This window comes from Dreissena polymorpha, chromosome 1, assembly GCF_020536995.1.
Source record: "Dreissena polymorpha isolate Duluth1 chromosome 1, UMN_Dpol_1.0, whole genome shotgun sequence".
NCBI lineage: Eukaryota > Metazoa > Mollusca > Bivalvia > Myida > Dreissenidae > Dreissena > Dreissena polymorpha.
In genome coordinates this window covers 40349981-40369623 of record NC_068355.1, presented here as the reverse complement: position 1 = coordinate 40369623, position 19643 = coordinate 40349981, and the positions used below count along the sequence as shown (strand labels likewise).

The window sequence follows — 19643 nt, the reverse complement described above, 5'->3', positions numbered from 1 at the left end:
GAAATAGATTGCTGGGTAATGGCCCTATTCCACTACGAAAACAAGCCCACGATTCGCTACGATTTAGGTTACCAGACAACTCGCCCCACAAAATGCGTTATTTTAGAATCGTTGCATTATGAATAATTTAAATCCACATTTGTTTCACAAGTAGGTTAAATTACACAGTTTTAGTCAGAATCATGGTAAAAACGAAAACAACTCATGACAATAAAGTAGAGTTGACTTGTCAATCCAGCCAAACACAAGTTTTTATTGGATTGTAACCATTACAGATGGCGCTTCATTTATCAAAATAATCCGTGACGTCACTTGTTCAGCAACGAAGAAGGATACTGATCTTTTTAACGTAACTTCTGTGCACATCGACTTCAAGTCTACCGTTTTAAACCACGTTAAGTTTTTAACGATCCCATCCCGATTAAAGCATGACGATTTTACCCAAGAAAACGGTATCCAAGAATAAAAACGAAACCGATAATGTCGACAAAAATTTACCCCACCATCCTCGACATCATTCTCATGCTACTACGTCGGAAACTCGTCACGAAAAACCAGTGCGCGTAATAAACTCGCCTACCCGGTGGCTACCCACCCCAGGTAGGGAAGATGCCGCTCACGTTGACCCCGGGCCCTATGAAGGCCACGAAGCCTCGAGCAGTCATAATAAACGAAGGCACAGGACGTCTCCCCATAGGAATCATCCTAGAAAGCATAGAGGGGCACACACAGCGCATTCGTCCACCGTTGTTACCCACATGGCAACACATACTGCTCCAAAAAACGTTCCCATTGAGGAGGAAGAAACTAGACGCAATAGTGACGACGAGTATGTTCCACCTGCGCCATCAGAAAATCTAGAAGAAGTATGATTATTCTGTAATTGATGCTCTATTTGTCGATGTTTTCGAAGGTACTATTCTAAAATACTCCCATTACTCTAAAATATACAACAATATACCCTGGGTACGAAAAGTATACTTCATAGTTACCCGGAGAAGGCCCTGGTGCATTTGAGTGTATTTTCTGTACCTACCCGAGTAGGATACATATAGTGTTTTATCCAGGCCGTTTTAGCGTGGCGCGGCGCCACGCCGCTTTTTTGAAGCGCCTCGCTGCCCCTTTCAAAGCAAATCAGCGCCACAATGCCCTTTTCAAAGGCCGCCGCCCTGTTTTCCGCCGTGCGCGACCTTATTGATCTTTATTGCCTCTTAACCAAGCTTCTAAGCCGACTTTTATCAGCGAAGATTCGCGCGGTTGTGAATACATCATGCATGAATAACCATGTGTCAATATCAATCGATAATTTCAGTGGCTTTGTACCACCAATCGGTCCGGATACAATCGTGCACAGTTACATAGGAGACTTGATGAAAACCTCGATGTTATTCACGTGGATATTGTGCATTTCATGCATAATTCAGTTATATCAAAACATTTATTTTTACGCGTAATTAAATTTAAACAAAAACACCAGTTGTATCTGTAAAATATTGATTTGATTTCAAATTAATGCAAAACAGTTTTAAGTTAATAAAAATTAAGTTACAGGGCTTGCACTAAGCGGCGTACGGCCGTATATTACGCCCGATAATTGTTTCCATACGCCGATTACAAAACCCCATGACGTCCACTGTACTTCCTGAAAATTGGCCATACGCCGAAAATAGCAACCCGTGACATATTAAAACTGTCGATTAAAATAACGCTCCGCCTCCTATCCAATACAATTGGCGCAGGCTCACAGTAGATGTGTGTTAATGAATTGTAGCAGACGACAATCTTAACACGTTTGCTGTTCACTGTTAGGCAGACCGCGCTTAATTGGAGCACGTGCTTGTTTATTGTCACGATTACAATAACGTGTGAATGTCGGCAAAGAAGTTGCTACCCCGTCTTGGACCCTGTTTGGCCAAAAGTTGTTAATTGTTGTAACAGTAGTAGGCCTGCACCATTGGTTCAATTAAGAACATTATGACCCGTTTGTAACTTGTCAAAATATGTTAATTGGCAAACACAGATATGAATTTTACAAAAATATTGAACTTGTACCACTTATCATTCGTGTTTAGAATGTCGCAACGTACGCTTTCCGATTTTGGCATTCCACTCTCGACGAAACGTAAATTAGAAATTGATGCAAATTGCTTTGTAAGCAAAACAAGTTATCGCGATCGTGTGGGATAATAAAGGTACAAAGCGTTGTGTGTTCAGGTTCTTCCTTTTACTTCAGATTCAAATAAAAACATGACGTATATAAACAACAACAAATATGGCGTGACGTCAGGGACGTAATACACTTAAGCGCGGCGCGGCTAATAACGTTACGTTACATTCACAACATTCTGGGGGCCGCGAAAAGTGACAATTATTAACAATCAGAGGAGAATATGTGTCATTACTTATGAAATCCTGAATCATTCGTGACAATCGTAAGATTGCAGAAACACTAATTTGATCACAAGTATACACGTTGATTTGAAATGAATATCAAATGTTTATCACTCAGTTTCTGAATAACAATTTCTTAACTGTCTCTCGTATTTCAATTACATGTACACTCAGCTGTCTATTTCAGTATTTCAATCACAATTGCGCGTTTAACTTTTAATACTTAAATGGTTTCTATTCAATATCATTGACTGTCTCTAATGGTTAGAGTTTGCACGTTGTACGTTTTGGGAATAAATCGCCACTCTGTTCCACTGTTTGCTAAGTTCTTCTTGTACGACTTGGTAGTTGAATAGCTTCTTAAGGTGATTGGAAGCAGCAATATAAGTCGTAGCATTGTCTAATACCATCACCGTGGGCAACGACTTCCTGCTGGCAAATCTCCGGAACGCTTGAAGGAACGAGTCGGTTGATAGGTCAGGTGGGGGTGGGGTAGGCGGAGGTTCGTCTGACATGTAAGAGCAGGACTGAAAGCCAGGGCTAATTGTCGCGTCGTACACATTACCAACTGGCTGACTTCCGGACGACGTCTGCCTTTGAGCACGTGGATGCTGTGGGCTGTTGTCGGTGAAGTTATCTGCACAACCGGGAGAAAATGGAGTAGGTTTTTTAAAATAACTTTGAGGGTGACCTGAATAAGGAAATTGACGATTAGAACCTACCGATGTTTGCCTTTGATACGGAGACTCAGTCCTATTTTCGTTCGTATATTGCACATGCGACATTGGCTGACTGTAACTACCACCATCGTTATAATCTCCTCTTTGGTTGTAGCTGTTGTCATTTCGTATATCAATTTGAGTTGGTGAATTCAACTGTAACTGAATACCAGATTTCGACATATAAGGGTACTTATTATGTTGTGATTGTTGCCCAGACATTGGCGGAGTTTGTTCCAACTGACGCATGTCATATGCACTACTTTCTTGGCCGCTATTATATACACTAGATACATTATTAAGTGCTTGGTACCCAGTTCCGATACGATAATCTGGAAGTGTAGAGTATTTATCACGTTTCTCCAGAGGGGTCGAAAACTGACCGGACCCGATGGGCGTGGGTGACATAGAGGCGCTTTTTCCGGGACCTTTCTTGATTGTGAGTTGAAGGATGTTTGTGGCCCCGCAGATCACCTCCTGGGCCTCGTTGTGGCTGATGTTCGTGGCGTTCACGTTTCCTATCTTCAGTACAACATCGCCGGGAGCCAGGCTGTAAGAGTTCGCCGCCACACTTCCTGGCGTCACAGTTCTGTCGGGAAAGAAAGAAGAAGCGTCTGGGTTCAAACCATTGCTGTTGCGCTGCTGATTACTTAAATTTCTCTGGTCATCTCGTGGTAGATCGGTAGCATGCGGGGCTACTCTCTTCTCCTGTTGATCTCGGAAAGCTTGTAAGCGACACAGCTGGATATCCAGTTCCGCTGAATACGTGTCTGTTTGAAATATTTCTTCCTCCAATCCCTCTATCTCCGTCTGTGAAAGTATTTTCTCATTCAGTGTCTCTAGAATCGTGACTTTCGCTTCAATAGCGTTGAGAATAGCGTGAAAATCGGTCAATGAATCGTTCTCCTTAGATTGTTCGATTTTCTCCAAATATTTCTCAATGAAACGGCGGTGACCCTCTCTCTGTATCTGTATTCTCTGTAGATTCATTTTAATTTGTAACGGCACCAATATCGCGATCGTGTGGGATAATAAAGGTACAAAACGTTGTGTGTTCAGGTTCTTCCTTTTACTTCAGATTCAAATAAAAACATGACGTATATAAACAACAACAAATATGGCGTGACGTCAGGGACGTAATACACTTAAGCGCGGCGCGGCTAATAACGTTACGTTACATTCACAACACAAGTATATATCGGAGACCAATTAACGTGTATTGAATTAATTGACAATGAACAAAAGACAGTACGGCGCCGTTCCTAGTTACACTTTTTGCGAAATAAAATGTACACAATACAACACGTGGTCATGAAAACAATGACATTACGCAGAACTTTCTGACTATTCAACAAAGTGTTAGTGTTTGTGAATCTCCATTTAAGATGCATATAAAGGACTTGTTCGTGCAATGTGTGTAACATTTTAAATATAAATAATTGTTTAAGAGAGTAACTCATTTAACAGTATTCTAAGACTTCTTTGAAAAGCTATAGTTTGTATAAGATATATATCCTATGGTGTTTAATCTTGTTTTTTGTTACAAACATGAAAATATAAAACACATAATAAAATATACATTCTGGATTTTGTTGGTTTAATTATTCAACAAAAATCTCAAAACTATACGTACACTGTTTGTGTGTAACACAGCTTGTTATTAAGTCACTATACAGATATATGTGTGCCCTTTTTATGGATGTCGCGCGCTAAAGTGCCCTTTTTTGAAATTTTGCACCACGCCCTTTTTCCTTCCTGTATAAAACACTATACATAGTACTATGCTTTCGAGTACCCAGGGTACTTTTGAGTAAAACCTGAGCCGACAATGACCAAATGAGCATACTTTATATGTATTTTACAGAGATTTTAATTTGATATGTGCTACTTTTGTATTTTCATTAGAATAGGCTCCTAGGAGTAAGATTGTGCACACAATATGCAGACAGAAATCTGAAAGGGATTGTAATTACCTTCAATGTTGAAATAATTGTGTAACATGATGATGATGTTTCTACCTTAAAAATATGTTATATATATCTCTTGACATATTTCAATTGTAGCTCGAGAAGTGGTTTGAGAATGGCTTGAAAGAGAAGAAAGGATTTGTTATAAGGAAGATGGGAGAGGATGGGGCTTGTCTTTTCAGGGCTGTCGGTAAGGCCAAGACATATTATTTCAGTTTTTCTAGCAATTTAAACATGCCTCTTGAAAACCATCATGACCCATGAGATTTGAGCTACGACTGTGTTGTTATGCCCGCAAAAGTTGGACGGATATGGAGTTGGGCGTTGTCTGCAGTCCATCTGTCTGTCTGTCAACTTATTTGATGGGGATATCAATTCAACCACGTTGCTTTTTTCCATTTAAATGGAACTAGTCTGGTTGTTGTATGCTTTTTGTAGTAACCGAGTTTTATTTATTAGATAGACACTGTTGAAAGCGTGCTTTAGTTTACACCTAATTTTTAGATTGATTGCATGGAAGGCTTAGTGAAAGGCTCTCGAGTTCATCCCTGGGTAGAACCAGTACCAAATGTCTTTTGGGAGGATATAAATAATGCTCCCATAGTGGCTGTTGAACCCTGATCTCACAGTCTAAATGTGAACTTAAGCCGCTATGCCATGGCTACCTCTGTAACATGCTTTATACATAAAATTCATACATTATTATGTAAAACTTTATAATAGCTGACCCTTTTGTGTACATCAAAATGAAAAAGGGAATAAGAAAACATAATTTACCAAGACCTTGTTAAGAATGTCAAAAGGAAATGGAAAGGAAAATAAATCCTTCAACGTTTTAAGGATGTTTTCCATAATATTAGCCCATGTAAACTCTGTCCCTTTGTGCATGAATAGGTCTTGGATAGTTCTATTGTAAAATACTGTTTTAATTAAAACAATAGTAGTTTGTAAACAGCTTTGTTAAATATATGTATGTTATTTTGTAACTGGATGTGTCATAAACTCCTCTTGAACTACTTATTCTGACAGTGTTTTCTTTCTGACAGCGGACCAGGTGTATGGGGATCAAGAAATGCATACTACCGTTAGAAAACAATGTATAGAATATCTAGTAAGTAAATAAAACATAATTAATTAAGGAACAAAAAAATAAAATAAAATATGTTTATGTATTATAATTGAATAATCAGATGAATTCTTTAGCAGAGGCCCATAACGTAGTCACATAAGGAGTGTGTTTATCCAAACCAATAAAAAAATACTCAATTCTTTGAAGTTGTCAATTTAGTATTTTTGTATTGTTTGGGTTTTACTATTAGATAATAAATACCATTCTGGAACATATGTTATGCTCAAAATTCTTTGCAAAAAAGGTTCACATAATCAATGGTTCTTTATTTGCATATTGATATCGTACAAGCAATAATTTTGTGAATAACTGACCACTAAACATTAAAGATCCATAAACACTTCCTAATTCTATAATGCAATAAAAAAAATCTAACTATAAAAGTACCATACCCTTAACAAGACCCTTAAACAAATAACATAAGTGTTAAAATACAAACATTATGCAATTTATTAGCATCTAAAAATCATTTTACGATTTCATCTTGTTTTGTTTTATGGATGATCTTGAGTAAGGGTCTGCCCATCAAATTCCAAAATTCAACTGTTTAAAAAAAAAAAGATCATTTTGTATCTCGTTAAGTCAATGTTACCAGACTAAATCTAACATTGAAATTTTTGCTGCTATTGCAATAAGGAACACTGATTTTTGTATGGGTTATGAAGAGGTATTTATCCCCACGCTTTTTGAAAAAAAGGTGGGGATATTGTGGTTATCTCCGCCGTCCGTCCGTCTGTCTGTCCGTCCGTCCTGGCCACTATCTCCTCCTACACTAAAAGCACTAGAACCTTGAAACTTACACACATGGTAGCTATGAGCATATGTGCGACCCTGCACTATTTGGAATTTTGATCTGACCCCTGGGTCAAAAGTTATAGCGGTTGGGGTGGGGCCGCGTCAGAAATTATCACTCATTTTTTTAGGTTATTTTACATTTACTTCTTTATTTCTACACCGATTCACTTCAAATTGATACTGGACCTCTCTTATGACAATACGGTCAATCTCAACCATGCATGGCCCCATTCCCAACCCTGGGGCGCCCCGCCCACATAGGCCACACCCACCAAAAATTTCCATTTACTATAATTTTTTCATTTCTACACGGATTCACTTCAAATTGATACTGAACTTTTGTTATGACATTAGGGTCAATCTCAACTATGCATGGCCCCAATCCCAACCCTGGGGCGCCCGCCCACATAGGCCACACCCACCAAAAAATTCCATTTACTATAATTTTTTCATTTCTACACGGATTCACTTCAAATTGATACTGAACTTCTCTTATGACATTAGGGTCAATCTCAACTATGCATGGCCCCATAACCAACCCTGGGGCCCCGCCCACATAGACCACACCCACCCAAAATTGCCTTTACTATAATTTCTTCATTTCTACACCGATTCACTTCAAATTGATATTGAACTTCTCTTATGACAATACAGTCAATCTTAACTATGCATGGCCCCATTACCAACCCTGGGGCCCCGCCCACATAGACCACACCCGCCCAAAATTGCCTTTTACTATAATTTCTTCATTTCTACACCGATTCACTTCAAATTGATACTGAACTTCTCTTATGACAATACGGTCAATCTCAACTATGCATGGCACAATTACCAACCCTGGGGCGCCCTGCCCACATATGTCACACCCACCCAAAATTGCCTTTTACTATAACTTCTTCATTTCTACACCAATTCACTTCTAATTGATGATGAACTTCTCTTATGACAATACGGTCAATCTCAGCTATGCATGGCCCCATTACCAACCCTGGGGCACACCTAGGTCAAACATTCGGCGTGGGGATACGCGTCGGCCTCTGCCGCGCCATTTCTAGTAATGTTTATAAGAACAAGGTCCTTACATTGAAGGTCAAGGTCACAATCATGGTCAAAGATAAAGTTGACTAGTATATAAGTTGTATTGAATTAAAAGATAACATTCTAAATATATCAAGCTTTAAATAGTTGTGTAAGATTTCATTTTTTTCCAGGCTAAGAATGCTGATTATTACTCCCATTATGTAACAGAAGATTTCACCACATACCTGAATCGCAAGCGGATGGACAATTGCCATGGAAACCATTTAGAAATCCAAGCCATGTGCGAAATTTATAACAGGCCTATCGAGGTGTATCAGTATAGTTTAGGTTAGTACATGTGTGAAATATTTTCATTATTTTGAAATATATTTCCTTTTGTGCTCACTGTGCCATTTAGTAAAGCAACAAAGGCTTGATTTGTAGACATTGAAGGAGTAAACTTGTACTAAATTTTGCAGGAACAATTCCATAAAAACTTTGCTTTACCAAAGAAAGCTCTGTCATGATTCCTATTGAGCTTGATTTAATAGATCAGAGGGCCATATCAATAATGCTTTCCTAAAATAAAGACTTTAAAAATGAGGCATCATTGAGATTTTTGTATAACACTCCTGAATGGTTATTGATAATATGCATATGTTTCATGCATTCATGTACTTTAGTCTTTAATGCAATTTTATTACTAAATATGTTTTTCCCACACTCACCAAAATTTTCCTTTGATCGATTTACTTCTAAGGATACGAAGAAAACCTTACCGCACGTGTAATTTGTATATGAAATTCACTTTCAGATCCAATGAACACTTTCCACAGCTCCTACAAGACTGATAATGAGCCCATTCGCATCAGCTACCACAGTAATGTCCACTACAATTCTGTCGTAGACCCATATAAACAGACCATTGGAGTTGGGCTGGGACTCCCTCTGGCCAACTTTCAGCCTGGGGTAAGACTTTTCTTTCATCATTCAACCTGCAAATGTTCTCTTGCCTTAGCCCAAAACAGAAGATCAGTACATGGACAAGTTAAAATGTCTAAAACACTGACTGGTATGGTAAAAAAGTATGGTTAAGTGCACACTTGTTGTCTTAATGCTTGTTTTTATGCTCCCCAAAAATTTTCAGTGAGCATATAGTTGCCAGTTTGTCCTTACTTCCTTACTTCCTTCCGTCACACTTTTGTTACAGTTTCTCATAGCACCTTCAATACTTTACCGATCTCTTTCATAATGGCATGTAAGTACCTTGCATGGACCTCTACCTTTTAATGAGGTCTCTGGGGTCAAGGTCACCGAGGCTAATAATAGATTTTTCCGTCACACTTTTGTTACAGTTTCTCATACCACCTTCAATACTTTACCGATCTCTTTCATATTTGGCATGTAGGTATCTTGCATGGACCTCTACCTTTTGATGAGGTTTTAGGTAGGGCTGTCACGATACGCCGTGAGCGTACCGCGGTATATCGTGGTACGGCAACACTGTATCGTGGTACGTACCGCGATATTTTACAGAATATGTATCTGTGAAGAAAACAGCAGAATAACAAGTTTTACAAACTTTATGAAACTCAATAATCAGAAAACACTGGTATCATAGAATGACTAGAAACTGTAGCAGAAACTGTAATAAACTTGATAGAAGTAGTCATTGTTATTGTTATTGTTATTCGCGTCTTTTTCTAAAATGTCCGCCATGTTGTTTACAATAGCTGTGACTACAATCTGTGTAAATCGAACGCTTCAAGGGCATGTTTAAAATGCGGAGTCAGCAGGCCCAGTATTGAAAATCCTTAGCGTTCTGACTCTTCCTCGACTTATTCATAATCTTTAGATAACATGATTAGGAAGTGCCATGCTTTGAACGATCGATATACTAAAGAAAGAAAATAAGAAATAGAGTAAACATCTTTTGGATAATTATGAACTGATTTGCAAAGGAAATCTGTCCCAAATGCCAAAAAAGGTACGGACCCATACATCGCCGTATTTTAAACGTGAAAATTAAACATCTACCAGTGGAAGCGCTTGCTTGACCTGGATATTAACGGATTATTTATTTAGCTCTTTTGAATCGCTTCTACAGTTTTTAAAACGATATCTATATCAAAATAATTATGTAATGTATTTATATCTGTGCTAATATAATACTATTTAAAAAACCGGTGCGGCAACGCCGTACCGCGGTGCGATTTTTTTCACGACATGCACCGCGATATACCGGTATACCGGTGAATCGTGACAGCCCTAGTTTTAGGTCACTGGGGTCAAGGTCAACGAGGCTAATAATAGATTTTTCCGTCGCACTTTTGTTAGTTTCTCATACCACATTCAATACTTTACCAATCTCTTTCATATTTGGCATGTAGGTACCTTGCATGGACCTCTGCTTTTTGATGAGGTTTGAGGTCACTAGGGTCAAGGTCAACGAGGCTAATAATAGATTTTTCCGTCGCACTTTTGTTAGTTTCTCATAGCACCTTCAATACTTTACCGATCTGTTTCATATATGGCATGTAGGTACCTTGCATGGACCTCTACCTTTTGATGAGGTTTGAGGTCTCTGGGGTCAAGGTGAAGGTCACTGAGGCTAATAATAGATTTTTCCGTCATGCTTTTGTTACAGTTTATCATAGCACCTTCAATACTTTACCGATATCTTTCATATTTGGCATGTAGGTACCTTGCATGGACCTCTACCTTTTGATGAGGTTTGAGGTCACTGGGGTCAAGGTCACCAAGGCTAATAATAGATTTTCCGTCATGCTTTTGTTACTTTACCGATCTCTTTCATATTTGGCATGTAGGTACCTTCCATGGACCTCTACCTTTTGATGAGGTTTGAGGTCTCTGGGCTCAAGGTCACCAAGGCTAATAATAGATTTTCCGCCACGCTTTTCTTACAGTTTCTGATAGGGCCTTCAATACTTTACCCATCTCTTACATAATAGCCATGTAAGTACCTTGCATTAACCTCTACCTTTTGATTAGGTTTGAGGTCACTGGGCTCAAGGTCACTGAGGCTATTAATAGATTTTCCGTCACGCGTTTGTAACAGTTTCTCATAGCACCTTCAATACTTTACCGATCTCTTTCATATTTGGCATATAGGTACCTTGCATGGGCCTCTACCTTTTGATGAGGTTTGAGGTCACTGGGGTCAAGGTCACAGAGGCTAATAAAATATTTTTTAGGTGGTTATTAACACATAAATTGACAAAGCGCATCATCGGGGAGCATCCATCAGTTTCACTGATATTCTTGTTTTTAGTTAGTTAGCAGAGAATGGTGTTAATGCCAGAAAGGAATAAAGGAATTACAAGACCGTTTGGCCAGAAATAGTTTTGAGAATTTCACCAAAATTTATTTCACAAATATAAAGGTGCCTTAATATATACAGGTTGTGGAGTTTAAATTAGTCTGTATAGAGTCATCAGTCAAGAAATGTATTTTTTACACAGTTGTATTAAAGACAGTGTTGCAAAACACAAGCCTGTTCACATGCCATATATCAGGGTGCAGTATCAATGGGGTTCACAGGGGTTTACACACAGGCTGGACAGAATGTAAACTCACCTTTAAGAACTTTAGTTTTGCAGATATATGAAGTTATTGAAATACAATTGCAAAAATCGTTACTGCATAAAAGACAGTTTTTGTTGCCGTTTTTGCAGATATCTTTTAATCTTTAGGTTTAAGAATAAATCCTTGTGTACGTCTGAAATCGGTGCCAAAATTTAATGTTGCATAACTGTGTCCATGAATGCTGTAAACATCAAATTTTTGGCCAAGAACACAGGTCTATTAAATAAAGTAATTCTGATGTATTTCACATTTCCATCAGAAACTGTCTTATATGCACTAGTTGAAATTCGTAAGAATATTTGTTTAAAAAACTTATTTGGAAAAAAATCCACTTGCCGGTGTGTTTACATCAATTAACTTTTAATTGTGAACTCCACAAATTCACATAATCCTGCACCCTGACATATTAGCCTTCAACTGGGTAAACGGTGCTTAATGCATGTGTGTAAAGTGTTGTCCCTGATTAGCCTGTGCGGACTACGATTTTTGGAGTTATCTTCAATGTTGATCTCAATGGATTTTCCTAAAATGATTGTCCCTTCTTAGCCTATTTGAACTGCACAGGCTTACCTGGGATGAAACTTTATGCACATGAAATTAAACCTGTTAATAAACAGATCGATGCTCAGTCATATGTTATAATAATATTACAACTAACATAATTTGTACTTCCTGTCAATGCAGCTTGCAGAGACCCACTTGGTGCACGACGCGACGCGCCAGTCTGAGGAGCTGCACCTTGAGCAGGCGATGTTGCAGGATAAGATCCGAGAGACAGACTGGGAGGTCACACAGGAGACCCTGCAGGAGCAGGTGGCTCGAGAGTCCTACCTGCAGTGGCTCAAAGATAACGAGAAACGGGCCCGCACTAATGACCATGTAGGGCTTTGTACTCGAATGTTTGTATATTGCCTAACTTGTGGTTTGATTGTATATTAATAAATCTCATAGTCATAACTTTACCTACTTTTGAGAAAGCAAAAATCACTTAAGCATATTTTTGTTGGTTATTCATAGTTTAAATAAACATTTAGGCATAACCCTAGTAGCTCAAGGATGACAAGAAAGAAGCTTATTATTTGCTTGTCATAGAACAGAAGTTTGATTATAGAATTCCCCTATATCCGTCCATCATTTTCTTCGGATTTTTAAAACACTTGCTTCAATTATTAGGGGCATTGTGAGAATTTTTAGAAGGCATGATTCAGGTACACTGGTCGAGTTTCAAGTTCATACTTAAAGGTGAAAGGTTTGAGCCTTCATGTCTTTTATAGTCTGAACGATTTTAGTAAAATTTACAAAACACCTAAATTGAATTGAGATCATGTGCAGAAGGCATGAGTCAGTCATGACTGCTCAAGGTCAAGGTAGTTAAAGTCCATATATCCTAGAGCCTTCAGTGGATTTCATGCACTTTGCATCAAATGTTAAAAGCATTGAGATAATGTTCAAAAGGCAGGAGTCAGTAGTGCTGGCTTAAGGTCAATGTTGTACTTCAAGGTCAAAGGTTGTAGCCTCCATTGTGGTGTCCGCTTCATATCACATGAAATTAGACTAATAAGTTTATTGCGATAATGTGCAGAAAAAATAAGTCCGTTATGCTTACACAAGGAAAAGCGATGCTTTAAGGTCGAAATTCTGAGCCTCAGTTTCCCAGTTTGCTCCATATCTCCTTTAATACATATTGAAGAATGTTCATGAAACTTGGCTAAATTGTTATGGTCATTCAGACGCTCTACAAAAGTCATGAGTGAGTCAGGTCAACTCAAGGTCAATTTCATACTTCAAGGTCAAACATTTTAGTGTCCCTTATTCCTCTCAACCCCAAATCTACTATATTGTTTAATGGATTTACATGAAATTTGCATCAAATGATAAACAGAAGAGAAAATTTCAAAAGACAAAGTCAATCAGGTGAAGGCTTTTTATCGAACTTGGCCACAAGATTTAGTTCAAATGAGTAAAAGTTTGAGTCTCAACCTATTTGTCTGGTTCATATCTCTTATGTACCGTAAAACTTAGAAGGTAAAAAATCTTGGCAAGGGTTATAGCCATCTTGGGGACTGCCTTGTGAGAGATTATGTGAAAAAGTATAGCTTGTTGGTTATCCACAGCTATATGATGAGTGTTTGTAAGGTGAATGTTATCAGTGACTCAAGGATAACAAGAAAAATGCAGACAACATGTATATTTTATCTGTTTGCCAGCGTACAGCCTGTGCCACATGCAGTTCCTCTAGTGATAACACACAGCTGTTGGAGAGTGCCGGTTCCCCAGAGGTCCGAACGGGCCGATCGCCGCACCAGAAATCCAGTGCCACCCACGGTCAGGATAGCCCACCTAGGCTTGAGTCAGGGGACCACCACAACTCACCACGAATTCCGGAACAAAAAGGTTAGCAACTCAGAAAAAAACAGGTTCCTCTTGTTGCTTGTATTTTATATAATTAAATGTATGTGACTAATGATTTTAGTGGCCAGCCCATTTGCTTGTGTGGGTATTGATCTTGAATATATTTCTACTGCCATCATCCCTAAACATCAAACTTAAGTTTAGCAGTTTTCACTAAATGTCGTAACTTGCAGAGGTGTGATTTTCTCTCCTTTCAGCCGATCTCCTCCCTTCAATGCAAAGTTCATTCAACCAATAGTTCTAAAATTTGTTAGAAGTATTTAAAAGTGAGTTTTGGTAAACCCAGTACTGGGGTAGGGTATTTGTTCCACTGATGTAGTACCTAAATCTCACCCATGCATGATATGTATCTGCAAGTAGTATGATGAACTACTGTATTTTATTTTTGTATTTTCTCTTTTGCAGTGAATTCCCCTGGGGCTAAGTGTGATGCAGGAGCAAGTAACTACATGGAAGGTGCAACAGGAGGTTATGAGTTTGAAACCCACTCCATTGTCAACCAGTTCCCCAACTCCATATACGGTTGGTTCGAATTGGTGTTTTCTTTTACAGCTCACAGTTACAAGTACACATTTTTGTCCCCTACCGGTTTCACCGGAGGGGACTTATGGTTTGCGCTCTGTGTGTCTGTCTGTCAGTCCGTCAGTCTGTCACAATTTTCTGGATCCTGCGATAACTTTAAAAGTTTTTCATATTTTTTCATGAAACTTTAAACATGGATAGATGACAATATGGACATTATGCACGTCATTTCATTGTGTTCCTAGGTAAAAAAATTCTGGTTGCTATGGCAACAAATAAAAAATGTAAAAAAATCTGACAATGGTGGAGCCGGTAGGGGACATATATTGCTTGGCAATAGTCTTGTTTAAGTCTTTTTTAACATGTTGAAGAAAGGTCTTGTAGCTTAGATGGTTCAAAGATATTTTTTTTTGGTTCTAGGTCACTTTGTTTTGGGAGACTTTCATAGCAGCATCCACATTTAATGTAATTTTATGAAGTAATTTCAAATCAAAAGCACATTTTATTAACGAATATCACATACATGTCTCTAAGTTAATGACGATTATTACTGGTAATGAAAACGATATTTTTTTGCCATATTTAAAGAATCTCTCGTGCTTTTACATGTGGTACATTTTGGATTGATATCACAGTTTATTTATGTTTTTTTAATTTCAGCTGACTTTGCAAATTTTGATGAAGACGATATTTTGGCTCAAGTGATCGCGCAGTCGCAGCAAGAGTACATAGACCACTTTAAAAAAAGTACAAACTCCCCGCTGCCTTCCAATGAAAGCACCTCTACCGGAAACCCCTGCCCATCCCCTGACAGTTAGCGAATGTTTGATAAGCAGCATTCAATCTCTTCAATAAAATGATGGGTACAAAAGTTGAGAGCATGTAACAGCAATATGGCAAGCGATTGCAGTTTGAAATGAGGAAAGTGGATAAAGGAATTCTAGAGTAGGGATGGATACTAAAAATATTAGCGTATCATATCATGGCTTTATTTGTGATAAATGAGTTTTACGTATGCAATGGAAACTTAATTGATCTATAAGTCTCTATTGGTTTGAACTCTTTTCTTTTTGAGAAAATTGTGCTGTTTATCCCCCCTCCCTCCCCCCGATTTTGTGAACAATGAAAAATGAGTCGCGATCTGTTCAAATTGTAAAAAAAATTAGTTGCAAACTGGTCAAAATTGTGAAAAAATAAACGCGAACTTTCTAATATAGTGAAAATTGGCGTCACGAACTTCTTGACATTGTGAAAATTTGAGTCGCAAATTTCCCAAATTCGTGAAAAACGGCCGTTCTCACAGTAGGAAAAAAGCCCTGATCTGTTTGTCCGTCACAACACAGATTATGAAATTTCATTTTTTTTTCGTTACATAATTGATGCTTAAACTTGATATTGGAGACTCATATTTAAGCTTTAAAACTTATTGTTTCAATAATTTCAACACTTTGTGTGGGGGTGGTATATGTTTAAAAAGTATAAACATGAAAATATCTTTAGGGGTAAAGCTAGTTAAGTTATTTTTTTGATATTCCAGTATCTTTTTTTTTATAAAGAACTGCATTTATTATTGTGCTTATTATTTATAATATTGCCAACACTTGAATTGTATTATTGCTCTGACAGTGGAAATCTTTTATTTACATAAGCAATACAGATGTAGTACAGATAAATGAGTATTACAGCAAGAAGAAGTGTAGACTATGAATTGTTTGTGCGATATTACAGAAAGAAATTCTAGACTAGATTAACTGTTACACACAGGAATTGTATTTGGCCTGTTTGTTTTCATTCCTATCCATTATATATCGGTATGCATTGTTTGATACCATTATCTTTTATTGTTTCCATATACCATCCTTATCTTAGCATTTGTGAAATATCTGATTTTTGGAAATAATGTATACTGAAAAAACATGCCCTGCATATACTAAGACTGCTACACAATGCTGATTGTATTGACTTGTCTGTATGAGCCATTTGCAACCCAACATACTATTATTACTATCACACTTTATACAAATATTTACATTTATTATTGCGACTTAATATTTGTGTGATAAAGATGTTGTTAAAGCGATTGAAGGAGAGCAGTTTAGTTCTAATGTTTATTTATCTGTTTTTCTGTGTTTTTAAAACATCAAAATAATGGAAGGCTTGACTTTTTGGTTGAACGTTTATTTTGAGGTCACATAAAATGTTTTACATATTTTCTTGTACGAAATTGTAATCTAATGAAATACATGCACATTTTCCTTTAAAGGGACCTTTTCACATTTGATAAATTGACAAAATAAAAAAAATAATTCAGATTCCCAAATTTTAGTTGATTTTATGGGTTTTTTTTGCAAGAAAACAGTAATACTGAACATTTACCATGCTCTAAAATATCCATCATATGCATCTTTTGAAGAGTTAAAAACTTTACATGTTTCAAACGTGAAACGAAGGTAGAAATTGGAAAGTTGTGTTGTTATTGATATATTTTGTGACATTAAAGGGATAGCTTATATTATTAATAAAACACTAAGCATGAATGGCCTAGGCGATTAAATGTTAGACTTTTACACTAAGGGTCGGTGCTAGCATGAATGGCCTAGGCTATTAAGTGTTAGACTTTTACTCTAAGGGTCGGTGCTAGCATGAATGGCCTAGGCTATTAAGTGTTAGACTTTTACTCTAAGGGTCGGTGCTAGCATGAATGGCCTAGGCTATTAAGTGTTAGACTTTTACTCTAAGGGTCGGTGCTGCATGCTATTTTTGTTGTTGTTTTATACTGGAACTCTTTAGTTCCGATGATTACATTTATCAATTTGAAGCCACTTCAAAACTTGCAAAAAATCTGTGAAAAGGTCCCTTTAATATGTAAAAAATATTTATTAACAAACACAGTGCCTTCTTACATTTTAACTTGTGAGTTACCATCTTTCATTGCAGCATTTTCTTAGCATACTGCAACTTTGAAAACTAGCTTGTTCCTCAATAAACACGATTGTTGTTACAGCTTTGTGTGCATTGACAAAATAAAACTATCATTGACTTTGTCATGTGGTTGATAATGATTGAAACTGTTCACAATACAAATTGTGCTTCGTCTTTTGCAATTTTTGACATATGCATGCAACTGTTGCGAACCAAGTGGCTATAGAAATGTGGATAAACAGTTGTAGATATCATTTTCAAAAAAGCTTGTATAAAGCTGGTATAAATTACTTTTTTTTTTTTAAAAATAACGATGTACAGACAAATGAATTGCATTGGATGTATAGGTATGTGCTCTTTGTGTGATAAAATGAGTCGCGTTCTGAGAAAACTGGACATAATGCATGTGCGTAAAGTGTCGTCCGAGATTAGCCTGTGCAGTCCACACAGGCTAATCAGGAACGACACTTTCCGCTTTTATGGTATTTTCGTTTAAAGGAAGTCTCTTCTACACGAAAATCCAGTTAAGGCAGAAAGTGTTGTCCCTGATTAGCCCCTGCAGACTGCACAGGCTAATCTGGGACAACACTACGCACATGCATTATACCCAGTTTTCTCAGAACGCGACTCAAATGGTGGATTGTGCTTTTAGAGTAGATTTTTTGTTAGTGATGGATATTTGTTGAAATTCGGAACCTGGGTTCCAGATTTTGTATTCAGTTGTTTTTCTTTTACATTGAATTTATTTCAGATGCTTTTATGTTGTTTTCCTTCTTTTGAAATATTATTAAACATTCAGATGGTGTTTCTGAATATTGTTAATCTCTTTATAAACTCTTTGAGTCTTGCTCTGGGAAAACAAGGCTTATTGCATGTGTGTAAAGTGTTGTCCAATATTAGCCTGGGCAGTCTGCACAGGCTTATGAGGGGCAACACTTTCCGCTTTTATGAAATATTTTGTAAGAGGAAGTCTGTTCTAAACAAAAAACCAAGTCTAGGCAAAAAGTATCGGACTGAACAGGATAATCTGGGATGATACTTTGTGCACAGACATAAAGGACTGCCGAGGCTTATCTGCGATGTGTTCAAACATAAGGGACTGCCGAGGCTTATCTGCGATGTGCACAGACATAAAGGACTGCCGAGGCTTATCTGCGATGTGCACAGACATATAGGACTACCGAGGCTTATCTGCAATGTGCACAGACATATAGGACTGCCGAGGCTTATCTGCGATGTGCACAGACATATAGGACTGCCGAGGCTAATCTGCGATGTGCACAGACATATAGGCCTGTCGAGGCTTATCTGCGATGTGCACAGACATATAGGACTGCCGAGGCTTATCTGCAATGTGCACAGACATAAAGGACTGCCGAGGCTTATCTGCGATATGCACAGACATATAGGACTGCCGAGGCTTATCTGCGATGTGCACAGACATATAGGACTGTCGAGGCTTATCTGCGATGTGCACAGACATATAGGACTGTCGAGGCTTATCTGCGATGTGCACAGACATATAGGACTGCCGAGGCTTATCTGCAATGTGCACAGACATATAGGACTGCCGAGGCTTATCTGCGATGTGCACAGACATATAGGACTGTCGAGGCTTATCTGCGATGTGCACAGACATATAGGACTGTCGAGGCTTATCTGCGATGTGCACAGACATATAGGACTGTCGAGGCTTATCTGCGATGTGCACAGACATATAGGACTGCCAAGGCTTATCTGCGATGTGCACAGACATATAGGACTACCGAGGCTTATCTGCAATGTGCACAGACATATAGGACTGCCGAGGCTTATCTGCGATGTGCACAGACATATAGGACTGTCGAGGCTTATCTGCGATGTGCACAGACATAAAGCTAGGTTTTCCCAGATCGCTGCTCATTTATATTAACTCTGTTTCATTGCTAATAATAAAAAGATACTATAATCCCAGGGGTTGTTATACTTTCTCTTCAATATTAATTTTAATTTAAAGAAACTAGATTGTTAACAAGGTTTTAATATAGCCATAGAAGGAAAAATGCCCCGCCCCCTGGCGGCCATGTTTTTCAACCAACCAGAACCATTTTAAACTCGTCCAAGATGTAATTGGCACAAATCTTGACACAATTTCATGAAGATCGGACAATAAATGGGGCC

General features: G+C 38.0%; 1 protein-coding gene across 1 annotated transcript; it reads left to right on the top strand.

Moving 5' to 3' along the window:
* Positions 1-275: 275 nt before the first annotated feature.
* Positions 276-19431, top strand: LOC127877587 (OTU domain-containing protein 5-B-like). Its single transcript, XM_052423593.1, has 9 exons — positions 276-866; positions 5174-5267; positions 6124-6188; positions 8213-8369; positions 8836-8990; positions 12312-12506; positions 13835-14021; positions 14445-14561; positions 15222-19431. Exons 1-9 carry the CDS (start codon positions 429-431, stop codon positions 15377-15379), a joined length of 1566 nt encoding a protein of 521 aa, XP_052279553.1. The 5' UTR covers positions 276-428; the 3' UTR covers positions 15380-19431.
* Positions 19432-19643: the final 212 nt, after the last annotated feature.